This window comes from Telmatherina bonti (assembly GCF_933228915.1).
Source record: "Telmatherina bonti genome assembly, chromosome: 16".
Taxonomy (NCBI): Eukaryota; Metazoa; Chordata; class Actinopteri; order Atheriniformes; family Telmatherinidae; genus Telmatherina; species Telmatherina bonti.
In genome coordinates, this window is record NC_136614.1 from 12082006 (window position 1) to 12107045 (window position 25040).

The 25040-nt window shown below is 41.9% G+C and overlaps 1 protein-coding gene across 6 annotated transcripts in view; it reads left to right on the forward strand.

Moving 5' to 3' along the window:
- afdna (afadin, adherens junction formation factor a) overlaps positions 1-25040 on the forward strand; it is a 126873-nt gene that overhangs the window by 73083 nt on the left and 28750 nt on the right. For all 6 annotated transcript variants that reach the window (XR_013771631.1, XM_079255462.1, XM_079255465.1 and 3 more), the window contains exons 16-24: positions 515-660; positions 2052-2146; positions 2233-2498; positions 4313-4456; positions 4603-4801; positions 4905-5011; positions 10067-10147; positions 23125-23190; positions 23279-23352. Coding sequence is in view for 5 of the 6 variants with exons in the window: in XM_079255462.1 (XP_079111588.1) it covers positions 515-660; positions 2052-2146; positions 2233-2498; positions 4313-4456; positions 4603-4801; positions 4905-5011; positions 10067-10147; positions 23125-23190; positions 23279-23352 (1178 nt within the window). In the remaining variant the exon portion in view is untranslated. The remainder of the gene's footprint in view (positions 1-514; positions 661-2051; positions 2147-2232; positions 2499-4312; positions 4457-4602; positions 4802-4904; positions 5012-10066; positions 10148-23124; positions 23191-23278; positions 23353-25040) is intronic.

Consider the following 25040-nt stretch of genomic DNA (forward strand, 5'->3'; position numbering starts at 1 on the left):
GTCTTGGAGGTACATTTCCATGACATTTCCTCAGATCCTTGTAGAAAATAACATTTATCAGCTCCTTTTCATTTGGTTGTAATGATGCAAACATCTCCATCGTCCTGCAGCGGCTCCTACGTTTCAGGTGTTTGCAGTGTGAATACGTTCAGGCTATCTGTAAAGAAAAAAGAGGCTAGTCTGTGCAGAAGTTCTGTGTCTGGTGAGCTGATGAGTGGAGTTGTGTGTGGGAGCGAGAAGGAGAGGTCACCTTTGTGTCAAACTGCTGAATATTCTTATAAAATTCATTGACCTGACAGCGATGACCACTCTTCTTAACATGGGCTTGGCTTGGAGGGAGGGGTGGGCCGGGGCACGAGTCTATCCCTGAAGTAACAGCTGCTCCTTTTGGCTGCCTCTCAAACAGAAAACGCTCCTTCACCTCTTTTTAACACCTCCAGCCTCTCCTGCATCCTGCCGCCCTAACAACCTCCTCTGTCTTCTTTGTCTGTGTGTGTGATTTGGTCCACTACAGAAGCAGAAGAACATTGCAGGAGCGCTGGCTTTCTGGATGGCCAACGCCTCCGAGCTGCTCAACTTCATCAAGCAGGACCGAGACCTGAGTCGCATCACGCTGGACGCCCAGGACATCCTCGCCCACCTGGTCCAGATGGCCTTCAAGTCAGTGTTGGCACAGATGTGCATGTTGGGAGGAGCAGGAGACTATTTTTGGGATGTTTTAGATTAAATCTCAGTTTTATGGGGCAAAAAGGTGATTTGTATGAAGTAAAAGACAAGTCGGTGGCAAAAAAAAGATATTACCAGTCAGACAGACCAGATGAGGGATAAAACAAGCCGCTGTGATTCATTAGATCCTGTGACTGCGTCCAACTCGTACTAAGCTGCATTGTTATTGGTGTTTCACAAAATAAAAGCAATATTTCTAAATTTCAACAATACACTAGCAATTAGAGGGTCCTGGCTGTGGCCTGGACGATGAGGTAGGGCTGGATATTGGGCGGGGTTGGACGCCCAACCCTGCCCCCTCAACATTTTGATTGGATTAACCCAAACTCCTAACCCCCGCCCATTGGACTCCAACCACGCCCATTGGACGCCCAACCCTGCCCCCTCAACATTTTGTTGGATTAACCCTAACCCTAACTTGACGCCCATTTGACATCTAACCACGCCCATTGGACATCCAACTCCGCCCAATATCCAGCCCCGCCCCATTCTCCAGGCTTTTTAAAGCCCTTCTCCCTCGTTTTCCTTTCAAATTCCTTATAAAACTGCGTTTTTCTGTTTGCTATCAAAGATAACTGTTACATTTTCCTCTTTAATCATTTGTTAAAAGATTTCTTCTTCGTACTGCTCCCAACTGTTCACGTAACCCCCGTCACGTCCAGACGTTTCCATCACACTTTGGTTGAAATACTTCTATAGCGAATCATCTCAATGAATAATTTTATGAGAGCGTAAAAACCTTTTAGCGATATTTGAGAATTTTTTCCATTTCCAGTTTAAAACTGCGATGTTTGGGGTTTGCACAGTTCTCAGGCTGATGGAAACACACCTTGTTGACTTTATTATCTCACACAATGAAACATAAACTTCTACACATGATCTAAACCGAGAAGAAAATGATTGTTTGATGGATTATTTCTTTGTTGTAACGATACTTCCTGGCAGTAAAGGCTTTACTGTGGTAAAGGCTGTTTATTCCTCTTTTACTTGGAGCCACATCTGTAAGGAAACCTCAGCAGAGTCGTGTACGTTGGTTATGCCCACAAAAAAGCCAAATCTCTTCTGCCAATGCCAGACATGTTTAGCTGCTGCTGACTCTTGCTTTGAGCACCTGGCGCCCCACGCTGGTGTGATCAGCAGCACTTCCTCAGCGTTGATTCTCATCCCATACACGCACTTTCCTTACAGATGAGAAAATCTCTTTACTTTTGTGTAAAGTTAACAATAAATAATGTGAATTAAGTGTATTTCTGCCTTTATGCGTCGCCTGCCGGGACTGGGTGGGATGACGAGTTTTTACTGGAGCTGTAATGGGTGTTTTGCAGGTACCTGGTCCACTGTTTACAGGCTGATCTGAACAACTACATGCCCGCCTTCCTGGACGATCCGGAGGAGCACAACCCTCAGAGACCCAAGATAGGTAATGTGGACGAGAATCAACAGAACGAGTCGGATCCTGTCGTCTGGGTTTGAGCTGATGTCATGCTTCTGTTTTTCTCTTTCCAGAGGACGTGCTGCACACGCTGACGGGCGCCATGTCGTTACTGCGGCGGTGTCGAGTCAACGCCGCCCTCACCATCCAGCTCTTCTCGCAGCTCTTCCACTTCATCAACATGTGGTTGTTTAACAAGCTGGTGACGGACACAGAGTCGGGGCTGTGCTGCCACTACTGGGGGGCCATCCTCCGGCAGCAGCTCAGTCACATCGAGGCGTGGGCGGAGAAGCAGGGCCTGGAGCTCGCCGCTGACTGCCACCTCAGTCGCATTGTGCAGGTGAGACTGCTGATTCAGCAGAAACCAGTGGGATTCCTGTTAACCCTTTAACTTCGCACTGACCAAAAGGCCAGAGGAAAATGTTTGTGTTTTTTCGCCTGTTTTGGACAAGAATAAGCAGAATAAATGTGTTTTAGCAAATGGTTTAGATGTTTAAAAAAAAAAGTTAGTAAGAAATCAGTGAAATGGTTGAAATGTGAAACAGCTGTTCGAACAAACACTTAGTTTGGCTTTTACACACCCAGACTAGTTGGTAGAGACGCTCAGGCAGGTTAATTTCCAGTTTTTTTGGTTTTTTTTTTTTTTTTTTTGAAGAAATTCATCAGTCACAGCAAATTTACCTTTACTATATGGTAGGCGAGGACCTGAAAGGGTTAAAGACTTTTACTTTTATATCTCTTTTTTACCATTTAGTTTTCTGTCACTGAAATTTCTTTAATTTGGTCTGAGGATTTTTTCTTTTTGCTTCTAAAAATTGTTCTGTAATGAGAATTTGACCTTTTAATCAAATTCGATGCATTGTATGAGACATTTTGCATCACTTGATGGGGAAAAAATGAGGGATGCACCGATCCACTTTTTGGGAGTTGTAATCTGATACCGATATCTGAAACTTAAATATTTGCCGATACCAGATCTGTTTATGTGAACATTATTGTGACTATGGTTATTATTGCTGGTATAACTGTGTAAGATTTGATTAGGTTGTAATAAATGATCCATCCTTTCTGAAGTTACCTCACCAATACAAATATAATAACATTACAGATCTAACAATTTCAACAAGTTTTATTCTGATTCGGCACATTTTACCTAAATACAACTATTAATGTGTGGTTTCGAAACAAACATCTCGCTTTTAGTGCAGTGTTCCTCATTGCATGCGGCTCACTGACTCTTGACTTGCGGCTCGTGAAGCAGCCGCTGGTTTCCTGAAAATGCATCTAAACAAGTCATAGTGATCCTCAACGCTGCAGTTCTCTCCACAAACAAGAGCTGCAGGCTGCTTGCAGAAACTCTGCTGACTTAACGGCCCTAATTGACCCTGTCAGAGTTGCCAGTTTTGGCTGATTTCAGCTGCAGCGAACTCCACCAAAGAGCTGCTCCGTTGGTAGCTCCGTATATATAATGAAAAAGAAACGTCCACATTCTGGAGGCATTGTTGTATTTTCACCATATACTATTGCATAAGAATGCCATTACTCCATGCAATATTTAGGATAACCATTCCTTGCTAAAAAGCTGAATGTTACTGATTTGGCAACGTAGCAGATGCGTAGTGTGGGAACGCTTTTTAAAGGGGGGGGGGGGGGGGGGGCAGCTCTACTCTTGTCTTAGTATGTTGAGTGCGGCTTTTGTTGAATTAACAGTGAGGATCACTGTTTTAGTGGAACAAAAAATGTCACGTTTTAACATTTATTTCTCATAAAACATGTCATAAAACACATCTGCACTGGCTTGACTAGTGTGGTATCGGTTGTGGTATCAGTACACTTTTATTAATACCAAGTACGAGTACACACACTTGGTATTGAGCCGATACTGATATCAGTATCAGTGCATCCCTATGTAAACTATCTCAGTAATAAACCAAAGTCTTCATATTCAAAGAATTAGAATTCTTATAATTTCTTGAGCCAGGCACTTTTCTGCCTGCATTACAGTCTGATGCAGTTTTTATGACACGATTGGAAAAGTATACATCAAATAAAACAAAGAGAAATTGAGTTTGTGATGAAGTCTCGTGTTTTTCCAGCAGACAAACCACCATCATGCAGAAATGACCTGTTGTAATGTTTTTCTGTGTCCTCCAGGCCACCACCCTGCTTACGATGGACAAATACTCCATGCAGGATGTGCAGAACATCCACAACACCTGCTTCAAGCTCAACTCCCTGCAGCTCCACGCCCTCATGTCCAACTATCACTGTGCACCAGATGAACCCCTCGTCCCTCCCGTAAGAAAAACACACACAGAATGTTTCATAACCTCTGCACCTCTTCGTGCGAACGCCACTCATTCAGTTGGGACATTTTCTTTGGTTTCCAGTCGTCTGCCTGCCTGATGTTTTCTGTTTTGATGTGTTCTGATTGGTTTGTGTAGGAGCTGATAGACCACGTGGTGTCGGTGGCAGAAAACACAGCCGACGAGCTGGCGAGGAGCGACGGCAGGGAGGTGCAGCTGGAGGAGGATCCGGACCTCCAGCTGCCCTTCCTCCTCCCTGAAGACGGCTACTCCTGCGACGTGGTGCGCAACCTCCCCAACGGTCTGCAGGACTTCCTGGAGCCGCTCCTGCAGAGAGGTGACGCTCAGCAAATCTACGGAAACTCTTCCGTTCATCACATTGTGACAGGAAGTACTTGATGAAAAGATAAATCGCTGATCTTGTGCGTTTCTTCTTACAGGTTTTTGCAGGTTAACGCCACACCCACGCTCGCCCGGTACCTGGACCGTCCACTTTGAAGGAGCCGACTGTGACACCCACTTCTCAGCCGCCGACAGCTCTGAGATGGTACGACTCTCCCTCACACCGTCCTGCTACTGTATGTGGGGTTGTCTGAGAAAACAGCAGGGCATTCTGGGTAAAGTCTTTCTCCTGAAGAGACTGAAGCGCTCAGAGCAGAAGACAAAACAAGCTCCAGCAGCCACAAAGAGTCCAGATAAGTCAGAGTACCTTCAGGACACGCTGGTTTTTTCTCCTTTAGCGATCAGGTTGCTCCTAAATCTTCAGCGAGAGTTTTTTTTTATTTAAGTGGCTTGTGCTCATAACGCTTCCTATAGATACGTCTCTTATCATCTCTTTTCTTACGCGGATGATGTGAAAGCTTGAGAAGTCGCGTTGAATCAGTTTAAAATGTCTTTATTTTGCCAGTTAGCATGCTAACCTTTAATTAGCCGGCTTCACAAACTGCTAAAACGTTAGGGCTGCTCAATTATGACAAAAATTGTAATCACAATTATTTTGATTGAAATTGAGATCTCGATTATTTAACACAATTATCCCGTATTTTTAAACAACGCTGCACGTCGTGGTGTTCAAGGCTCCGTGTCGTGCATTATAACCGTCTAATGCACGGTTCCAAGTTGTTTAATCTGCTTTTACGCTTATATAGGAACTATTTTACGTTGGCCTGGATGTACGTTTTATGCCAAACAACCGCTGTCAGGCTGCAGCACGTTTCTCTCATTCACCTGTTAAAAGACGGCTGATCTGAACCAGCTGATTAACACGATGCTATGGTAACGCCCCGTAACGGAGGGATATTAGTGTTTCACTCGCCGAACTATGAATATGAAAATAATGCAGCCAGTTTTCACTGACAATGGTATAAACTATGTTTAGGTGAACTTCCACAACCTACTGCAGTTATTCTACAATGACCTGCAGCCGGAGCCGACTGAGACTGGCCGCCTGGGAGTGCTTTAGGACGGGAGAGGCTCCCGCTGCTCCTTCCTTACAGTAACTGCAGAACAATATGTGTCTTCAAGTCAGTCGCCAAAACACCAGAAAAGTCTCTAATAACTCCAGTAAAAGCTGCTAGATTTGTCGCTTTTAACAAAAAAAGTCTCCAGATTTAGCGAGAAAGTCGCCAAGTTGGCAACAGTGTCTGAATGAAAGCAAAGCGGCTGTGGGAGGAGTTTACAGCACAGCGCTGCAACGCCAGAGACGCTCGATTAGCAGCTGAAGACAGCAGGAGAGGAAAATAATCACACCCTTTTATTTTCATGATTGTTGAAAACCCAGATCGTAGTTGAGATTAAAATCCGATTAATCGCCCAGTCTAACTAAACAGTTTGAACTGGTTTGAAACGGATAAAGTGAGCTATGTTTCATCTCCTCGGGCTGACAGTGAAGGCTTTCTTGCTCATGTGATTCGGTAAAACCAGTTTAGCTAACTGATAAAACAGAAGCATGAAGATAGCTCTTCCTTGCTGTAAATTCATGACTTGTTACAGTCAAAACTTATTTAATAAAGTCCAGAAGTCTTCTGTCGGTTGTTTTCGTTGGGATGGAAAAGTGCTGTTCAGGCTCTAAGGACCCCCCCAGTCCAGCCGTGTGCTCAGCTTCACGTAACAGTTTAAACATGCGACTGGATCCCGGTGCTCGTTTAATCTGCCCTGCAGAAAATTCAACAGGATTTACTGGATTTCAAAGCGAGTTGATGCAGGATTTCCACCGTAGCGTAAAAAACACGGGAGACGAATCTCTTGTCTAAAAAAGGCAAAATTCCTGGACAGACGTTGAGCTGTAGACAGTGTGACGACTCGGCGGGAATAGTTTGACTTTTTATAGAAAAGTTTCAACCTGGAAGTTGGTGTGTGTGTGTGTGTGTGTGTGTGTGTGTGTGTGTGTGTGTGTGTGTGTGTGTGTGTGTGTGTGTGTGTGTGTGTGTGTGTGTGTGTGTGTGTGTGGTCTTCCAGTTGAAAGGCAGTGATTACAGTGAAGAGGCTTTTTTTTTTTTTTTTTTCTCTCCTCACAGTGCACACACACACACCGACACACACAGTTTAATCAACACCAATCACTGTTGAGAAGTTAGTGAGCACGAAGCTGTAAATGATAGACTTGTTTGCATCACACACACACACACACACACACACACACACACACACACACGCACACACACACACACTAACGTTGTAGGCTTGAAACCTGGATTATCTGGAGCTCGTGGACCATCATCACAAGCACAGTCGTGTTCTTTTAACCCACTTTAAGGTGGATTTAAAGAAAACGCTGGAACTTTGAAGCTGTGGGAACGATGGATCTGAGAGCAACAAGGTGGAAATTTTTCTGTTTTTTTATTTTTCTTTTTTCTTTTTTTGTTGGCTTGGTGGATTTAATGTGAAACAAGCTGTGTGGGTGCAGAAGGTTAGCATGATGGCGTTTGTCTGTGTTTACCAGGACGTAGAGTTAACACCCTTTAGCCTGCGCCAGTGAACACACCATGGCTTCTTGATGTGGCCCCGTGCTTGTTTAGTCTGTTGTATCTGGCCTCATCGAAGGCTCCTCTCAGAGCCGCGGCGACAGAATGGTTCCACTTACTGACGTCTTTGTTAACCCTCATTTAAGCCTTGTTTATTAATATTTATCTTTCATGCAGTAGCAGTCTTCAATACGTCTTTAATCAAGTCGCAGTTTGTTTTGTTTTTTTATTCTTTTTCAAATGTGCACGTTTCAGAACATAAAAGCTCCTTTTGACCGAATCCATCAGGATGTTTACAGCAGCATAGATCAGAACGGCAACAAGAAGAAGACTTGTTTGGAGCCTCTGTTTTCCTCGCCATGCAAGCCATTTGTTGGTGTAATTGCCTTTTTTTTTTTATTTTTTTTTTTTTTACGTGAGTTGATACACAATATGTTATCAGGAAGAATTACTCAACTTTCGGTCATTAAATAACTACATAAATGCTAGGGCTCTGCGTTTACTCAGATTTTAATCTCAGTTACGATCTGGGTTTTCAACAATCATGAAAATAAAAGGCTGTGATTATTTTTCTCTCTGCAGTTTCCTCTCCTGCTGTCTTCAGCTGCTAATCGAGCGTCTCTGGCGTTGCAGCGCTGTGCTGTAAACTCCTCCCACAGCCGGTTTGCTTTCATTCAGACACTGTTGCCAACTTGGCGACTTTCTCGCTAAATCTGGAGACTTTTATTGTTAAAAGCGACAAATCTAGCAGCTTTTACTGGAATTATTAGAGACTTTTCTGGTGTTTTGGCGACTGACTTGAAGACACATATTGTTCTGCAGTTACTGCAAGGAACGAGCAGCGGGAGCCTCTCCCGTCCTAAAGCACTCCCAGGCAGCCAGTCTCAGTCGGCTCCGGCTGCAGGTCAATGTAGAATAACTGCAGTAGGTTGTGGAAGTTCACCTAAACATAGTTTATACCATTGTCAGTGACAACTGGCTGCATTATTTTCATATTCATAGTTCGGCGAGTGAAACACTGTAATATCCCTCCGTTACGGGGCGTTACCATAGCAACGCATTAATCCACTGGTTCAGATCAGCCGTCTTTTAACAGGTGAATGAGAGAAACGCGCTGCAGCCTGACAGCGGTTGTTTAGTATAAAACGTACATCCAGGCCAACGTAAAATAGTTCCTATATAAGCGTAAAAGCAGATTAAACAACTTGGAACCGTGCATTAGACGGTTATAATGCACGACACGGAGCCTTGAACACCACGACGCGCAGCGTTGTTTAAAAATACTAGATAATCTCTCTTCTTTTCGATTCTCTTTCTGTCCCTCTTCATTCCTCTCTGGTCCGGTCCAGTTGTACAAACTTAGTAAAACAAACAATTATGCAAAATACGTAGAAAAATGAAATTAAAATTCAGAATATTAAGGGGAGCATTATATCTATGATGCTTCCCTTGGCAAAGTAAATTTGCCCTACAGAATACAGAATACAGACAATCTATTTTGCCTGCTTAAATGCTGAATAAGACAAATAATTTTTTAAAAAAAAAAAACCCTGAATAATTGTTTTAAATAACCGAGATCTTAATTGCAGTCAAAATAATTGTGATTATAATTTTTTGTCTTAATCGAGCAGCTCTAATAACTGCATAAATGTGAGGATAAATAGTAAACCGGGTAAGTGAAACTGCCCACCTGCAGGTTTTCAGGACTGAGGATCCCTGATCTAAACACATGAAAACAATCACATCATCCAATGACAACCTGTTGGACTCAAAACTAGTCAAGTAAATTCATACATGCTCCCTGTCAGCCCAGTTGCCATGGTGACGTCATCTAAGCTGAACAGTTTTACCTCAGCCACCGTACGTCTGAAGATCAACCAATCAGACGCTCTGATTGATCCCCGTTCGCCAGTAAAACACTGAACTCTTCGCGGCTCCTGATCATGTGTGTGTTCGTCTCACGGAGGTGTGTGTTCGTCTCGTGTTCTGCTTGTTAAAGTGTGTTTTGGTGGAGCTGGAGCTTCAGGGTGCAGTAGCTTGTGTTGATGTGGTTTTTTTTAATTTTTTTTAGTTCTGGTTGTAACCACAGATTGCTCTTAACACACACACACACACACACACACACACACACACACACACACACACACTAGTGGGACAAATTCAACAACACTGAAATGTATCCTACAGGATGACCTTTAGAGCTCGAACGCGAGACTGGTTGTGATATTTTTCTGCAGCTTTTTCTTTGTTTCTCCGTCTCTCTCCACCCAGCACCTCCTTTTTAAGCTCATGTGTGTGTGTGTGTGTGTGTGTGTGTGTGTGTGTGTGTGTGTGCGCGTGCGTGCGTGTGCACGCGTGCGTGCGTGCGTGTGGGTGGGGGGCCATGATGTGGTTTTTCATTCTTGACTTTCTTCCAGCAACCACAGGTTCCTCTGTGGTCTTCCCCTTTCCCCTGCATCCCTCCTTCATTCCTTCCCTCCCTTTTCCCATCCCTCCCTCCTCTCGCTCCATCGTCTCATTTCCCTCCTGCTTTCAGAGGCAGACAGACATTCCCTCCATCTTCCTCACGCTCCTAACACATCCACTTCAGACCTCACCCTCAATTACAGCCTGTCCTTTCTGTCCATCTCTCTTTTCAGCCAATGAGGAAAGAGCCAGAGGTTGTCACGGTAACCCTGAAGAAGCACAACGGCATGGGCCTCAGCATCGTGGCTGCCAAGGTAGGAAATGCCACCTGGAAGTGTGTGTGTGTGCTTCTGTTCATGCGTGTTACAAGTGAAATCTGAACTCCTGCTGATCTGAAGTCTTTTTTAGTTGGAAGGAAAACATTTAAAAGTAAAAGTAAGAAAAATCTAAAAGTTTAAAAGTAAAAAAAAAACCCAAAAACATGAAGTTTGACTTGAAATCCAAAAATAACTTCTGCTCCTAAATAACTGCTGTCGGGCTGTTTGCAGAGATGGTGTGTGTCAGTGTGTGTGTGTGTGTGTGTGTGTCGGTGTGTGTCAGTGTGTGTGTGTGTGTGTTGGGCTGAGCCACACAGTGCTGACAGAACAGGCTGCTTTTTAAATCGACTGCTTTCACTGTTGAGTCTGACAGCAAAGCAGAGACTAAACAGTGACATTAGACAGAAACTTCTGGATGTGTCCTGGGTGTGGACGCGAGGTGGGGGGGCGGTCATCTGACTGTACCGCTGTCTGCCTGTGGGGGGGTGCTTTGTCGAGGAAATCATGAATCAGTTTGTTCCAGTTTTGTTCTGGTGAAAACCTTTAGTGGTCCAGTAGAGTTTTGCAGATTTGTTTCTACCAGATTAGATGCGTTTCGACTTTACTTCAGTGTTTTCAGCATTGGTTGCCATAGGCAACTTCTATAAACATAGCTGTCTGACTAACTGGATCGTGACCACTTGGAACAAGCCCTCTGATTGGCTGCTGATTCACGCCGCATTCTGCTGGAAACCTCCGAACCTACAGCAAACCGTTGCCTTGGGGCTGCAGCAGCGGCTGTATAAAAGATGGAGTCATTGGGGGGCTTCCCACCACCTGAGGAAAGGTCATGCTGCTTGCTGTACCTTGTAGATCAGGGAATACCAGCTCCAGACCTTAAAGCACACGGTCCAGCAGGTTTTAGAGGTTTCCCTGCTACAACACACCTGCCTCTGACGGTTTGGTTCTCCATCAGCTTTGTAAGTTCTACAGAAATGACCCAATGACTCATGTCAGGTGTGTTTCAGCAGAAAAACATCTAAAACCTGAAGTCCACTACTGGTGACCCTGTTAATTCCCCCTGGTCATGTTTAATGGAGGCGTGTCTGTTAAACACACATTAGTGACATCTAGTGGTGAAGCTGTGAACTGCAACCAGCTGATGGAGAAGGAAAGTTAACAGCAAACCGATCGTCTGATGAAAGGATGGTGAAGCTCTGAAATACCTCAGTTAGTTTCTGCTTCTTCAGAAACTTTAATCACATCCGTCCATCGCATGGAGAAATCTGTCTGTCTGTCTCTATATCTATCTATATCTATCTGTCTGTCTGTACATCTCTCTATCACTCTATTTCTCTCTGTCTCTCCCTCTCTCTCTCTCTCTCTCTCTCTCTGTGTGTTTATATATGTATATATATATATATGTATATGTATATATATATGTATATATATATATGTGTATATATATATGTGTGTATATATATATATCTATATATATATATATATATAGATATATATAGATATAGATATATATAGATGTATATATATAAATATAGATGTGTGTATCTATATATTTATGTGTGTGTGTGTGTGTGTGTGTATATGTGTGTGTGTGTATGTATCTATATATATATATATATATATATATATATATATATAGATATATATATATAGATAGATATAGAGATATAGATATATAGATATATATATATATATATATATATATATATATATATATATATATATATATATATATATATATATATAATATATGTATAGATAGATGTAGAGAGGTGTGTGTGTGTGTGTGTATATATGTATATATATGTGTGTGTGTGTGTGTGTGTATATATGTATGTATATATGTATAAAATTTGTGATGAGTCTCCAGAAAGCATCAAATCTTTATTTTTCCTTTCAGATGAATAAACTGTGACTAAATGCTTTGAACCCAAAAGGTTCAGGAGAGAAAGTCCCATAATTCCTGACTATAATCTGCCATCATCATCCAACCCAGTAATGACTCCATCATCACCTTTTAATTTCATACGTTAGACTGATCATCAGCTGACTCATCCTGAGAGCTCAGAACTGAAAGGGATCATTACATCCTCCTTCTAAAAGTCAGCTCAGACTGCACAGCATGTTTTCTCTCTGTGGATTTTCACCTAACAGGAAGAACAGCACCGGCAGCCGTCCTCTGAATTCATGATTAGTGTTAATGTGTTCAGTGGTTTGTGTTGAAATGTGAAACTTTTAATCAGTGTAACGTCTGAGACGATAAGGCCAGCAGTGTCAGCTCCCCGCACAGAACATTCACTCTTCTGTCTTTGGACTAGATTGAATTTCCTGCTTGAGGTAAGAGGTTTCCTGTGTGGCTGTGGGAGTGGGGGGGTCGGGTTGGGTCGGGGGCGAGGAGGATGGACTGAGGAGACCTCCTTGCTGTGTTTATTTTCAGATCTGCGTGCCTGTATGAGAAACAGGCAGAGAAACGTGTGAGTGGGACGAGGAAGGCAGGTAGAGCAGATTTAGTCAAACAGCTGCTTGAATGTAAACTGGGCTGAGCGCTGCCCTGTTATATAACTCTGTGTGTGTGTGTGTGTGTGTGTGGGGGTGTGTGTGTGGGGTATTTGCCTTGTGGAGCTGCAGCAGCGCTCCACCTCTGGATTGCTGCCTGAATTCCCTGTTTTTCTGACAAACAGTCTGCGATTAGGAACATGTGGAGGAATTTCGCAGCTCCTGGGAACATTTAAGGAATTTACTTTTTTTTTTTTTTTTTAAACCATGGCTGCTGGACTTAACATGACTTTTTGAGTTACTAACCTCTAATTTTGTGTGAATTCTCTGAACTTTTCGTATTTTTTTTTTTTTTGCTTTACTTGTTAAAATGAGCTTGTGTGAACATCCAGAGCGTTTCTGCCTCACATGTTGGGAACCGGAGCGCTTCTTTATCCCACATCTCCATCCATAAATAGTGATTTTACACATCGAGGCACAGCTGAATGGATTTCCTCCAGCCAGTGTAATTTGGAGGCTGTGGACTTGTCGGTTCATGTTTAGCTGAAAGGCTCTCTGGGATAAAAGCAGGTGTGAGTCGTTTGTGCGCCCCCCTCCAGTCTGGACGTCGCAGTGTGAACTGGTTCGGAGAGACGCTAGCAAGCAACATGTGGTTTTCTGTGGTGGGCAGAAGAGACCAGGTAAACGGCACTTTTTGATCGTTTTACGTGGAAGATTGTTGATTTGACGGGTTGCAGATGAAAACGTGAGAAGTGTGTGTTCTTGTGCGCATGCTGAGGGTGTGTGTGTGTGGTCATTTCCTGATGCCTTTAGAAGCTTTTTCATGTTAAATATGGACTTATTTCAAAGACACATGCTCCTCTCAGATGTTTTATGTATAGATTCCCCTCCCTCGGTGCGATGGCCTTTTCTCTGTTTACTTTCAGGCCAGTTCTGATAAATGGTTAAACTAAAGTACACACAAAGCACAGCGTTAGGATGTGTTCAGTGGCCTGAAGCCACTTCTCTTCTAGCACAACTCTTCTACTCGCTGCAGCTGATTGTACCAACATGAAGCTGGACGTTTGGCTTTAGATGGAATTAGATGGAATTAGGCAGACATTTGTCTGAATCCCGGCAGTTTGCTTGTTATTCTGCCTCATGTGGATTCAGCGTTTTCCTCTCGTTTACTGCTGAAACATCTGGCGACCGTTTCAGAGCCTCTTCAGCTCGCCGAGAGCTTCAGTGTGGAGAGAAACAGCCAACAGTCGCTCAGATACCTTCATGTTGTCTCCCTGCAGCCAATCGGTCGGCTTTGTGTGTTTAGAAAGCTACTACATGAGTCCAACCTGCATGTGTGTGTTTCACGCTGCTCGTCTTCCCTCTGGAAAGCTCCCAGATGGAGATGAAGAAACTCACAGCTGCCTCCTCTTCCTCCCTGTTTGTGTTTGCTCATTTATCAGTCGCTGTAAAGATGCAAACATTTTCTCTGTACAGATTTAAGACAACAAAGTGTGTGACATTACATCACTTTCTGTGCTCACCAAAGTTGTTTACACAGAAAACATCATGAAAAAGTTTAACAGGATAAAAAATAATCTGCTTAAAAAATGTAAAATAAAGTTGCTGAGAGGAGAAATGTGGTTGTGCAGCTGTGTGTTCATCAGGACATCATATTCCACAGTTTGGGAAAGTTTTTCTTCCTCTGTGGAAAGAATTGAGCTCAAAAAGCAGCATTTGATGTGTTTGTTGTTTCCACAGTGTGTTTGAAGTGTGTGTTTGTTTGTTAGCTGATAGGGCTGTGCTAGCGGTGGAACAATAGCATGAGCGCATTCCCCCCTGTGAGGGCTGGAACAATGAGAGGATGTACCACACACACACACACACGTGTTTGCTTTCCTGTCAAGCTGCAGGCTGGAGGTGTTTACGAGCTGCAACGTCTGCCGTCAAGCACGGTATGGCCAATTTGTGAGGAAGAACTGGGAAATTTTATTTATTTATTTTTTTTAAATTTTGTTATTTTGTTTAATTTTATTAATTTTATGTTGTTTCTTTTATTTTATGTTATTCTTTTATGTTATTTAATTTAATTTTTGTTTTTGTTTTATTTTTATTTATTTGTTTATGTTTTTTTTATTTTGTTAATTTTCTATTTGATTTATTTTGCTATTTTCTTATCATATTTATTATTTTTTATTTTATTTTATTTTATTTTTTTAAATTTTATTTTTTTTATATTTTGTTTAATTTAATTTTTGTCTTTTTTTTAATTTAATTTATTTATTTATTTTTTTGGTCGACACACTTTCATGCTTGAAGTCAGTGCAGAACTCAACAGCACGACTTCTAACTGGGACCAGAAAACATGAGCACATCACCCTGATTGTCGCTTCTTTGCTCCGGCTGCCTGGAGGTTTTAGAATCCATTTTAAGATCTTGTTTGTTTTTAAAGCTTTAAATGGACCGGCCCCACATTACATTACAGAACGTGTCCAAATTTACACCCCAGTCTGTATGTTGAGGTCTCGGGGGTCAGTCCCAGCTTGTGGTACCTCAGACGAGACTAAAGACCAGAGGGGACGGGGTTTTCTCCGTAGTCGGTCCTAAACTCTGGAAGGCTTTGCCGTTCGACGTCCAAATTGCCTCCACAGTGGAGCGCTTCAAGTCTCGTCTAAAGAATCACTTTTATTCTTTGGCTTTTAACACTGCGGGAGGTGTGTAGTTTCTTTTTTAGTCATTTTATTGGCTATTTTTTTTTAAAGGGTTTTACTTGTTCCTATTTTAATGACATTATTATTTTATGTTTATTTTGTGATATTTGACAGCAGCCTTTTGGAGACATTCTGTTTTTTAAAATGTGCTTTGTCAATGAAGTGGAATATTTTTTTGTTTCATTTTATTTTAGGGATTTCCCCCATTTAAGTTTTTTCTTTTTTTTTTTTTTTTAATTTATGGGCACATTTTACTTTTCATCACTTGAAGACGTGATTTTTCTCCACCAGTTTTAAATTTTTATATCTGACCTACTTAAAGAGTAAAAACATTTTGTAATTTTTTGTTTAAATTAGAATTAAATGTTTGCTGTTTCTCCAAACTTTAGCAGGTTTCGGTGCCTTTGTTCTCACTGCGGCAGGCATTTGTCCAGTTTCATTCTAGCTGAGTATTTTACCAAAAGTAGGAGAACCAGAGGACAAAGCAGACCATCCAGCCTGACTGCACAATGTATTATGATGAGTAAGGGTTAAAAGCTTTGGCCTGGACCTCAGTGGTCACAACACCATGTAGGTATTGTGTGCATGTAAACTGCATATAAAACATAAAAAGACAAGTTGTTTTTTGGCCTGAAAGGAAAAATTCAGAAAGAATCTCCTTGTCTTTGCTTTCTTAGAAGTCCTTGTCTAGCAGACCGTGGCTGCTCATCCAGCAGCAGGGATTAATCAGATCAGGGGTGTCCGAAGTCTGGCCTCGAGAGCCGCTGTCCTGCAGCTTTTTGATGTATCCCTGCTCCAACGCACCTGGCTTCCATTCCATGTAGTTCTGCACAATGACTGATTAGTTTGAGTCAGGTGTGTTAAAGCAGAGATGCATGGAAAACCTGCAGGATTGTAGCCCTCCAGGACCTGAGCTGGACCCCCCCTTTTTATCTCTTTTTCATTGCGAACATCGGTGAACACTGGCAGAAGCTGCTGACTTTGCGCTACCATCTTCGGTCACATGAAGTTTGTTGCCTAAAACTTCCATCGTTTTATGTCACAGCTTTTCTGCATCCTGATACGTTACGGAGGAAACTTTTAGTTTGGACAAATGAGATGTCCACCCGTCATGCATGTGCTGACATCCTGTTTGGGATCCGGATTTCAAAGTGCTTCCTTTAAGGAACTCGTTGGATTCTGATTAAACTTGTTTTTCTGTCTGGAACGACGGCAGTCCTAGAAGTCTTTCTTGATCCATTGAACAACCCCAGCTCAGGCTGATCTTATCCGTTCTTTGCTTTCCTCCCTTGTTCACCAGGAACAGCACATGAAGTGTCTGTCAACACTTATATTCAGCAAGATGAGTAAAACTGGTTTGTTGAAGCAACAGTGAACTGTGAAGGCGGCGTCTCGACTGATGGTGGAAATAACTCGTCAATGAGGAGAAAAAAAAGCTCTAAAATTAGTTATCTTTATTTCTGTTTTCTTTGAGTTTGTTGTGAAGTTTTATTTTTCATGGAAACGAGCTGACAGGAAGGAAGTGCAGGGAGATATTTTTGACTTGTGTGGTAAAAGTGTTTTTCCTGTGGCTATAGATGTTTATTCCTGTTTCCAGACACGCTGGCATGACGTCTTCAAACAGTGGGAAGGTTTTAAACATTTTGTCTGTTTCACATGATGCAGACTTTAGATATTTCCTGCATGTTACTTTAAAAAAAAAAAAAAAAAAAAAGCATTTTAAGTCATTTTAAAATCTCAAATTAAGCTCCTACATTAGATTTAACTTAATGTTTTACAACCAGCTAATTGAATAGCTTTTTTCTGTGCCTTTAAAACAGCTTTTAGGTAAAAGGTAGGACCAGAAAGTAGCTTGTTTTTATTATCAGATCTAGGTGCATCTTCTATTACTTGGGAAACTCCTATAAGATGCAGATTCAACGCATTTCTTCACTGACAGCAGCAACAAAACTGAAATAATACAATTATATATTGGATATCAGTCGGTTTGAGGTTGAAGAAAAGGAGGCAGGTCTGCTAAAATGCTAGAAAATACCTGGGTGGGTGTACAGGCCATCAAACACTGCCAGCCTCTAAATTGCTTCTTATGGATTAGTGGTTTTATGACCTCAGAAAAGCAGGTTGACATGCTTTAACATTGCAAGCTGTAATTTTGGTGTGTGGCCAGCCTGCATTAGCAGCAGTTTCTGTCAGCTGTAAATCAGCCGTACGTGATTCTGTGGGGCTGATGTAGACGCCAGTTTCTCAGTGAATCAGCTGCAGAAAAGCTGAGGAGAAACAAAATGTCACATCACTCTGAGTGAAGGATCTGTTGTTTTATTTATTTTCCAAACGCAGCTTTATTTATTCATGTGGACGACGTCTCATTGACTCGACAAACCACAACGTTTCACACTGGGTCAGAGATGATCATCATTTTACCAGTTCCATGTTATGGTAAAGTCCTTCAGGTAGCATCATTTTGAAGATTTATCATGTTTCATTGCTCCTGACAGTGGTTTCATTGCTTCCCAGGGAAAGATGCTTCATCTTGTCACTTAATATCAACATTTTAGACCAGCAGCACATCTGGTTTGACTTGAAAACACACCCCAACGTCGGCTACGACCTTTACGGCTTCATACTTGCTGTCCGAACCTGCTTGAACCTGCCTACGCCTGCAGTGGCATGTGTTTGCAAAGCAAATAGTCATGATTTTACAGTGGTCAGTGTAGAGAAATGCTGTTATTGTTCAGGGGGAACACTTACCTGCTTCCACGGCAACACACTGCGATCTGAGGTTAATAATGGGTTGTTAGTGGTGGCGTCCTCCTTCATGCTCACACATGACCCACACTTAGCAGCTAAACCTCTTTGTTGCATGAGGACTTTGACTGTAAATGCAGGAAACGACTTTTGAATATGCAGGGATGTAAAAACCGACGGGCACGCATGTTAAAACAGACTAGCTCTTTTTAAACAGTGCTTTGTGCTGCTATTTACATGAATGAAACGCATTCATCAGCTTTCACATGTTCTTTTCCTCCATGCGTGTGTTGCTTGTGGATTAAAGCTTCTTATTGAACTCTTGTTTATATCATTACATCCATATATGACAGTGAATCCGAACTGTTTTTCATTATATATAATTCTCCCAGTTTCTCCAGTACAAACAAACCATCATGCTTTTTAAATGGTTCGAGCCACTGTGTTTCAGCTCCGTGTGTGTGTGTGTGTGTGCGCGCGCGCGTGTGTGTGTGTGTGCGCATATGAAATAATGAGGCTAGCCTCAAGCAGACAAGAATTCCTCCTAGCGACACGGAGAACACTGAATCACATTGACTGTTTATGTCTGCTACATGTTGCAGAGAGCAGTAAAGACCCTCTGTTCCAGCTTCATGCACTTGGCCAAAGTGGGGACTGGGGCGCCAAAACAGGCTCCAGAGACACTTGTGGGAATCCCCCCTTCCTCCCCATCCTCCCAGGGGGGCTTTTCAGGGACTTTTAGCTGCTTAGTGAGTTCAGAAGTGTAACAACATCAGCAGTCTGACAGAAACCAGGGAGGGAAAATGAAAAGTTTGAGTGTTTTAGTTGAGTTTGAGCAACAAACATCAGCTGCATCGTGAGCTTCTGCAGCGTACATCAGGACCACATCCAGAGGCAGCTGTTCAGCTGATGCAGCCGAGTTTAACTTATCTGGAAATACATGTGTAAGGGTCAGACTTTTAGGGAAGATAAGTGATTATTCCAAAATATATTTAGCTTTTTTTACTAGGTGTAGAAACTTTCAGTCCACAGACGAAACCTTCTGCCATTTTCTTGACGAGATTTTCTGATTTCTTCATTCATTACAGACAAGTCACTCGTTTATTACGGCGATGCTTACATTACTTAAACTGCAAGACTTGGGTTTAGTATTTTGAAGGTGCAAATTACTTCTATTAGTAGTGCTGGGCAATATGACGATATATATTTTGTTGATACAAAGTGTCTATCATTTCATATGAGACTCTTTTGTTTACTCCATGTTTCGGTGCTCTACAGCTGTATTTTACATCAAGATGCACTTTACAGCATGCATGCTGCAATATATATATATATATATATATATATATATATATATATATATATATATATATATATATATATATATATATATATATATATAAATAAACAAATATGGAGAAAGACGGTAGCAGACATGTTTCAGAGCAGGATAATTCACTAAATGATGACCAGCCAACCCAAACTGATGATCTTGTTCATAAAAGAGGGGAAATTTGTCGCATGGATGCAGTTTGGATATAAAAAGACAGACGTGGAACCGACAACAGACTAGCACACAGTCCCAACAACGAACTCTGACACAACTAACTAGTTTTATCACCTGCGCAGGAATCAGGATAAAGAATACAGAATAAAGAATAGAGTCAACGAGCAAAAGCAGCGTCAAGTGGAGGCGAAAGCTCAGAATAAACTCCAGATGTAAACGCTGCAGCAGGTATTTACCTGTAAAAATGTCATACAGACATAGTTCCCCCAGATGGAAGGAGATCACTGCTGCTGTTGCCAAGAACATCTGACACATAACTGATGACTGACACAACGTCACACAAACAGCTTGATATCGTTATGTATATTGTTATGGGAAATAAAATGAGCGATATCATGATATGAGGTTTTGGTCATATCATCCAGCCCTGACTGAGTATTTCCTGGTATTGTTGTAAATAAAGCTGATGGATCTGTTTAAATTCCAACTGCAGATGTCTGGGATCTTAATTCTCTTTAAAACTTATGGGTTGTAACGGCTGGTTTATTGTAAAAACAAATCCTAACAAACATGATTTACAGATTAGTAAAACTGAAGTTACCTTTTGGAAACTGGTTTCTGTCCCTCTTTCCACCAAAACTGACCCTTCAAGATATGGACTCGTCTTCCTGGTTGATAGTGTACATCATAAAGATGATCAGCAGTACATTTAATGTTACTCTAACTTTATTAGTGATAATATGGTTTATAGTTATTAAATTGTGCACCCCTGAGCACACTTTCAATTTTTGATCCCCATCTGCTCTCCTGGCAGCCCACTGCACTCTAGTAAATTTCCTAGAAATGGGTTAAATGCATAAATGTGGAGCAAAATTCCCAAAATAGAATGAATAAATTGTTTTTATTCATACAGATTAACACAAATAATTTATTGCACTGAACAGAAACATGCAATCATATTTACAGCTGTGATTTTTATGTTTGATGCAGCACATCTTAATCAGCCAGATTTTCACACTTTGCATCCTGTCTCTTCTCTGAGCTCTTTCCAGCAAGTAAAAGTCAGTCCATTGTTGATTCTTGTGTCATCTCGTACACTTTTGCTTTGTTTTGCTATACATACAACAAAATGCAGCTCTAACAAGCGGCTTGAGGCTGGAAAAATAAAGTTAGGTTCAGTTTCTTAGCTGCAAGCTGCTGCAGGGCAACAGCGTTTTCCAGCATCACACATGAACACTGTCCCCACACCATGAAAATCAGTCAAACACCAAGTTTTGAAGTCAGAAATGTATGTAGAGTGTTGTTAAGACCAGACAGAGCTACTGCAGAACCACATCTTTCTAAACTGGATCAGTCACATGACCTGATTTGTCTATTCCTACACACAAACCTTCATCTCATTCATTCCGTCGTCTATGTCTGATGGAGTCAATAAAGTTGCCCGTAAACGGTGAAGCTATTAACCTCAGACTTTTATTTAGAAAATGTTGCCAGGTCTGATGAAAGGCAGCAGTGGGGAGTCGTTTCCATTTGTTTTATGAGCTCGTTTATAGACGTGCTGTAATTCAGCTGTGGTCTTTCTGCGTCTGAATCTTTCCTTTGATGTTTTCTGTTGCGTCGTTTATATTTTTCTTTCTCTGCAAAAAAATAAAGAAATCTACGATTTATTTTAAATTTACATAATGTTAAATATGAACAAAAGCAACTGAAGCACAGATGTCTGTCTACAGAGAAAAATGTAAGAACGTTTCTCTGGTTTCTGCTCCTACTGCTGCATAAACTCTCAGGATAAACATGTCAAAATGGTAAATAGAGTGTGATATATCTGATAACACGCCAGCACTTGGCTGCAGCAAGCTCCCTCTCCAGTTTATAGAAAAGCCACAAAATCTCTGAACATCACGCACTATGGGAGCTCTGTGTTGTCCATCAACTCAACTTTCTTCTTTTATTCGGTTGCTGTTTTGTAAAGAATTTGGTTCGACACAAATCTGATGAGACGATATGAATCTGTACAGATTTCTGCAGGCAGATGGGATTGTTTCAGTTGAAAATAGTCCAAGAATTCAGCAGAAAGTGGGGGAACTTGAGCAGGAGGAATACTTTAGATTGTGTTTAAATGCCGCTGGTGCTTTTTGGAAGCTTTGAAGCCAGTCTGTTTGACATGTTGGTGAACTGTTTCCTAACACAGACGAGGCCTGGCGTTCGGGGAAATGATCGCTTTGCAATTGAACCATGTTCTGTTCAGTATCAACTCCCTTGTTCATGTGAAGGTGTGTTTAAGTATGTTTATAACCCAAACTACGAGAACTCTTCAGGACTAGACCAAATCACACTTAGTTATTACTGTTGGACAACCACTTTAGTTGATCACAGCTAGCAGGAATGAGGCGTTTGATTATGATGGTCCAGATGACATTTTTTGAGCTAATATTTACATTTTTAACTATAATAGAAAACCGTCAAGGAGAAGAAAGGTTATTCTAAGTGTACACAGCAGATACACACATTTAATCATACGGAAAATTAGTTCAAGTCCCACCTGGGATAATATCCATCCATCTTCTGCCACTTATCCGGGGTCGGGTCGCGGGGGCAGCAGCCTAAGCAGGGAAGCCCAGACTTCCCTCTCCCCAGGCACATTTGCCAACTCTGCGGGGGGGATCCCGATGCCCAGGGTCTTCTCCCAGAGGGACGTGCCTAGAACACCTCACCAGGGAGGTCCAGGAGGCATCCTGACCAGATGCCCGAGCCACCTCAACTGGTTCCTCTCGATGCGGAGGAGCAGCGGTTCTACTCTGAGCCCCTCCCGGATGACCGAGCTCCTCACCCTATCTCTAAGGGAGAGCCCGGCCACCCTCCGGAGGAAACTCATTTCGGCCGCCTGTATACGAGATCTTGTTCTTTCGGTCACGACCCACAGCTCATGACCATAGGTGAGGGTAGGAACGTAGATCGACTGGTAAATCGAGAGCTTCGCCTTCTGGCTCAGCTCCTTCTTCACCACGACATACTGGCACAGAGTCCGCATTACTGCAGACGCCGCACCGATCCGTCTGTGGATCTCGCGCTCCATCTTTCCCTCACTTCTGAACAAGACCCCGAGATATTTAAACTCCTCCACTTGAGGCAGGACCTGACTCCTGACCCAGGGAGGACAATCCACCCTGGGATAACATAAAGAAACCGAATATTTCTATTTATTCCCTCCAATATTCCCTCCTCAGTGCTCCTTTCATGCCTCAGGACACTAGTTTTTATACTTATTGGGATTTTCAGGTAGATTATGATGTGACTCTAGAAAATCTTCTTACATGGAAACTTAAAATCTCCATAAATGCAGACTTTCCAACTGTTTCTGCAGAGACAAAACAACGTATGTATTGTTGTAAGGATGCATAAAGGAGTATTTCTAACACATTTATTGTTACTATTGCATTTTTGTCAGGTTTTTTTTTCATTTAAGTAATGGAAAAAAGAGGGAATTTACTCACATATTGGTTAATTTCTCTACTTGTGTCCTTGTCTATCTTCAGGGTGCTGGTCAGGAGAAACTGGGCATCTACATTAAGTCTGTTGTCAAAGGCGGAGCAGCTGATAATGTAAGTCCAGTGACTGAAACCATGATTTGAAAAGATGTTGACAAGCTACCAATGCTTCATTATGTGATGCTTGTTTGTGTGTAAACAGGACGGCCGTCTGGCAGCAGGGGACCAGCTGTTGAGCGTCGATGGGCGGAGCCTGGTTGGACTGTCGCAAGAGAGGTAAAAACAGCTGCTGTGGTTGTTTTGATATCGTACAGCCTTGTTTAAACCGACTGGTGCAGCTACAGCCAACCATAACCCTACCTGTCATCCATGACGCAGCGTGACGCCTTCCTCTAAAGTATAACTAAAACACGACTCAGAAGCAGAGCAGGAGATTGGCGGTCATCCAGCAGTTTGTGGTCGTTCTACTTGGCGTGAGGCTGTTAATTGCGACCACAGATCAGTGCTTCATAACCCCATTTTAAAGGGAAATTAATTCAACAAAAAGAGAACTTGTTGCCCTAAACAAGCAACCATTCCCGCTTTGTTTTTAATCCCAGGTCACAAAGGGCGTGGCTTTTAGTTTTCAGCCAATCAAGATTGCAATGTCCAGCTCCACCCTGTTGGTTCGGATTGGTTGGAATGGTATCCCAAAGGAAGGATCCCAAAAATGCAAGACAGTTTGGGTCAGATATCAGGGTACCCTTCCCAGTTTTCGTGTGTGGAAACTAAAGATGTCAGATTTTATGGACATTATCGATATTATCGGCTGATTTTGACATTAAGAGAGGCATCTGTATCGGTTTTTAGTTTTTTAATGGCAAAACGTTTATGCATGCACATTTATATAACAAACTCCCCAATCTCCTCTAACTCAAAATGACAAAATATAAGAAATGTAATGTATAGTTTTTCTTTTTATATATATATATATATATAATTTTTTTTTTTTTTTTTTTGTTTTTTTTTTTTTTTTGAGAAATTATCAGTATGATGATATCCGTATGGAAAATTAAGAGTTTGTCGATATATTGGATATCAGTTAACAAAAAAATATTGAGCATTCTCAGTAGAAATGCAACAAAACTGCACCCATAGGTGTAAATGAGGCTTCAGAGTTTGTTGTAGGGAAAGACTAACCCTACAGGGTACAAATAGGAAACCTGAGACGTCCCCAGCTCACTTGTTAGATTCTAATTAAACAATAAGGACTGGCTTGTGAGGAGCCGTGGGGAAGAAATGTGGCATGATGTTTCCTCACAGGCATGTTGATGGGGTCGAGGTGATGAAACTCGGTTTTAATTCTATTTCAGAGTTTATTTGGAAAGTAAATTATTGCTGTTGACATGACAACAGATTACCACATCTTTGAAAGCTTGGGGTTGTGACATCTTGAGGCGGTTGCATCTTTTTTTTCTTGTCCCTATAAAAGAAAACCAGAGAATTTCCAGCTTGTTTTGGAACACACAGCTCAAGCACAACAAGGGTGTGTGTGGACACAGCAGGACACCTTTTGCTCAGAGTAATCCAGTTATTCCCTCATTTAGCTCATACAGATTTAATCCTCTTTTGTTTCTGTGACTGCATTCAAGCTGGATCTGCAAATAATTAATGTACACTTCCCAGCATTCATTTTCAGACCATGTTAAACCTTTTATCATCTTCTGCTCCTACAGAACTCCCAGTAAACAGAGCTAAAGAATGATTTGTCGTCTTTGGGTCCAGTGGAAGGTTATGAAAGCTCTGATCTTTCAAAATATGCATTTCAAGCCTGTTCCCTGCGCAGCTTCAAGTATCTGATGTTGAGTTCCCAAACAAAAATGGCTAATTATGGTGTTTTAAACTGCTACACAGCCACTTATATGGTGTGGTTGAGTCCTCCGTACACATCCCCGTGTGTACTGTGTGACCCAGCGTAATTGTAC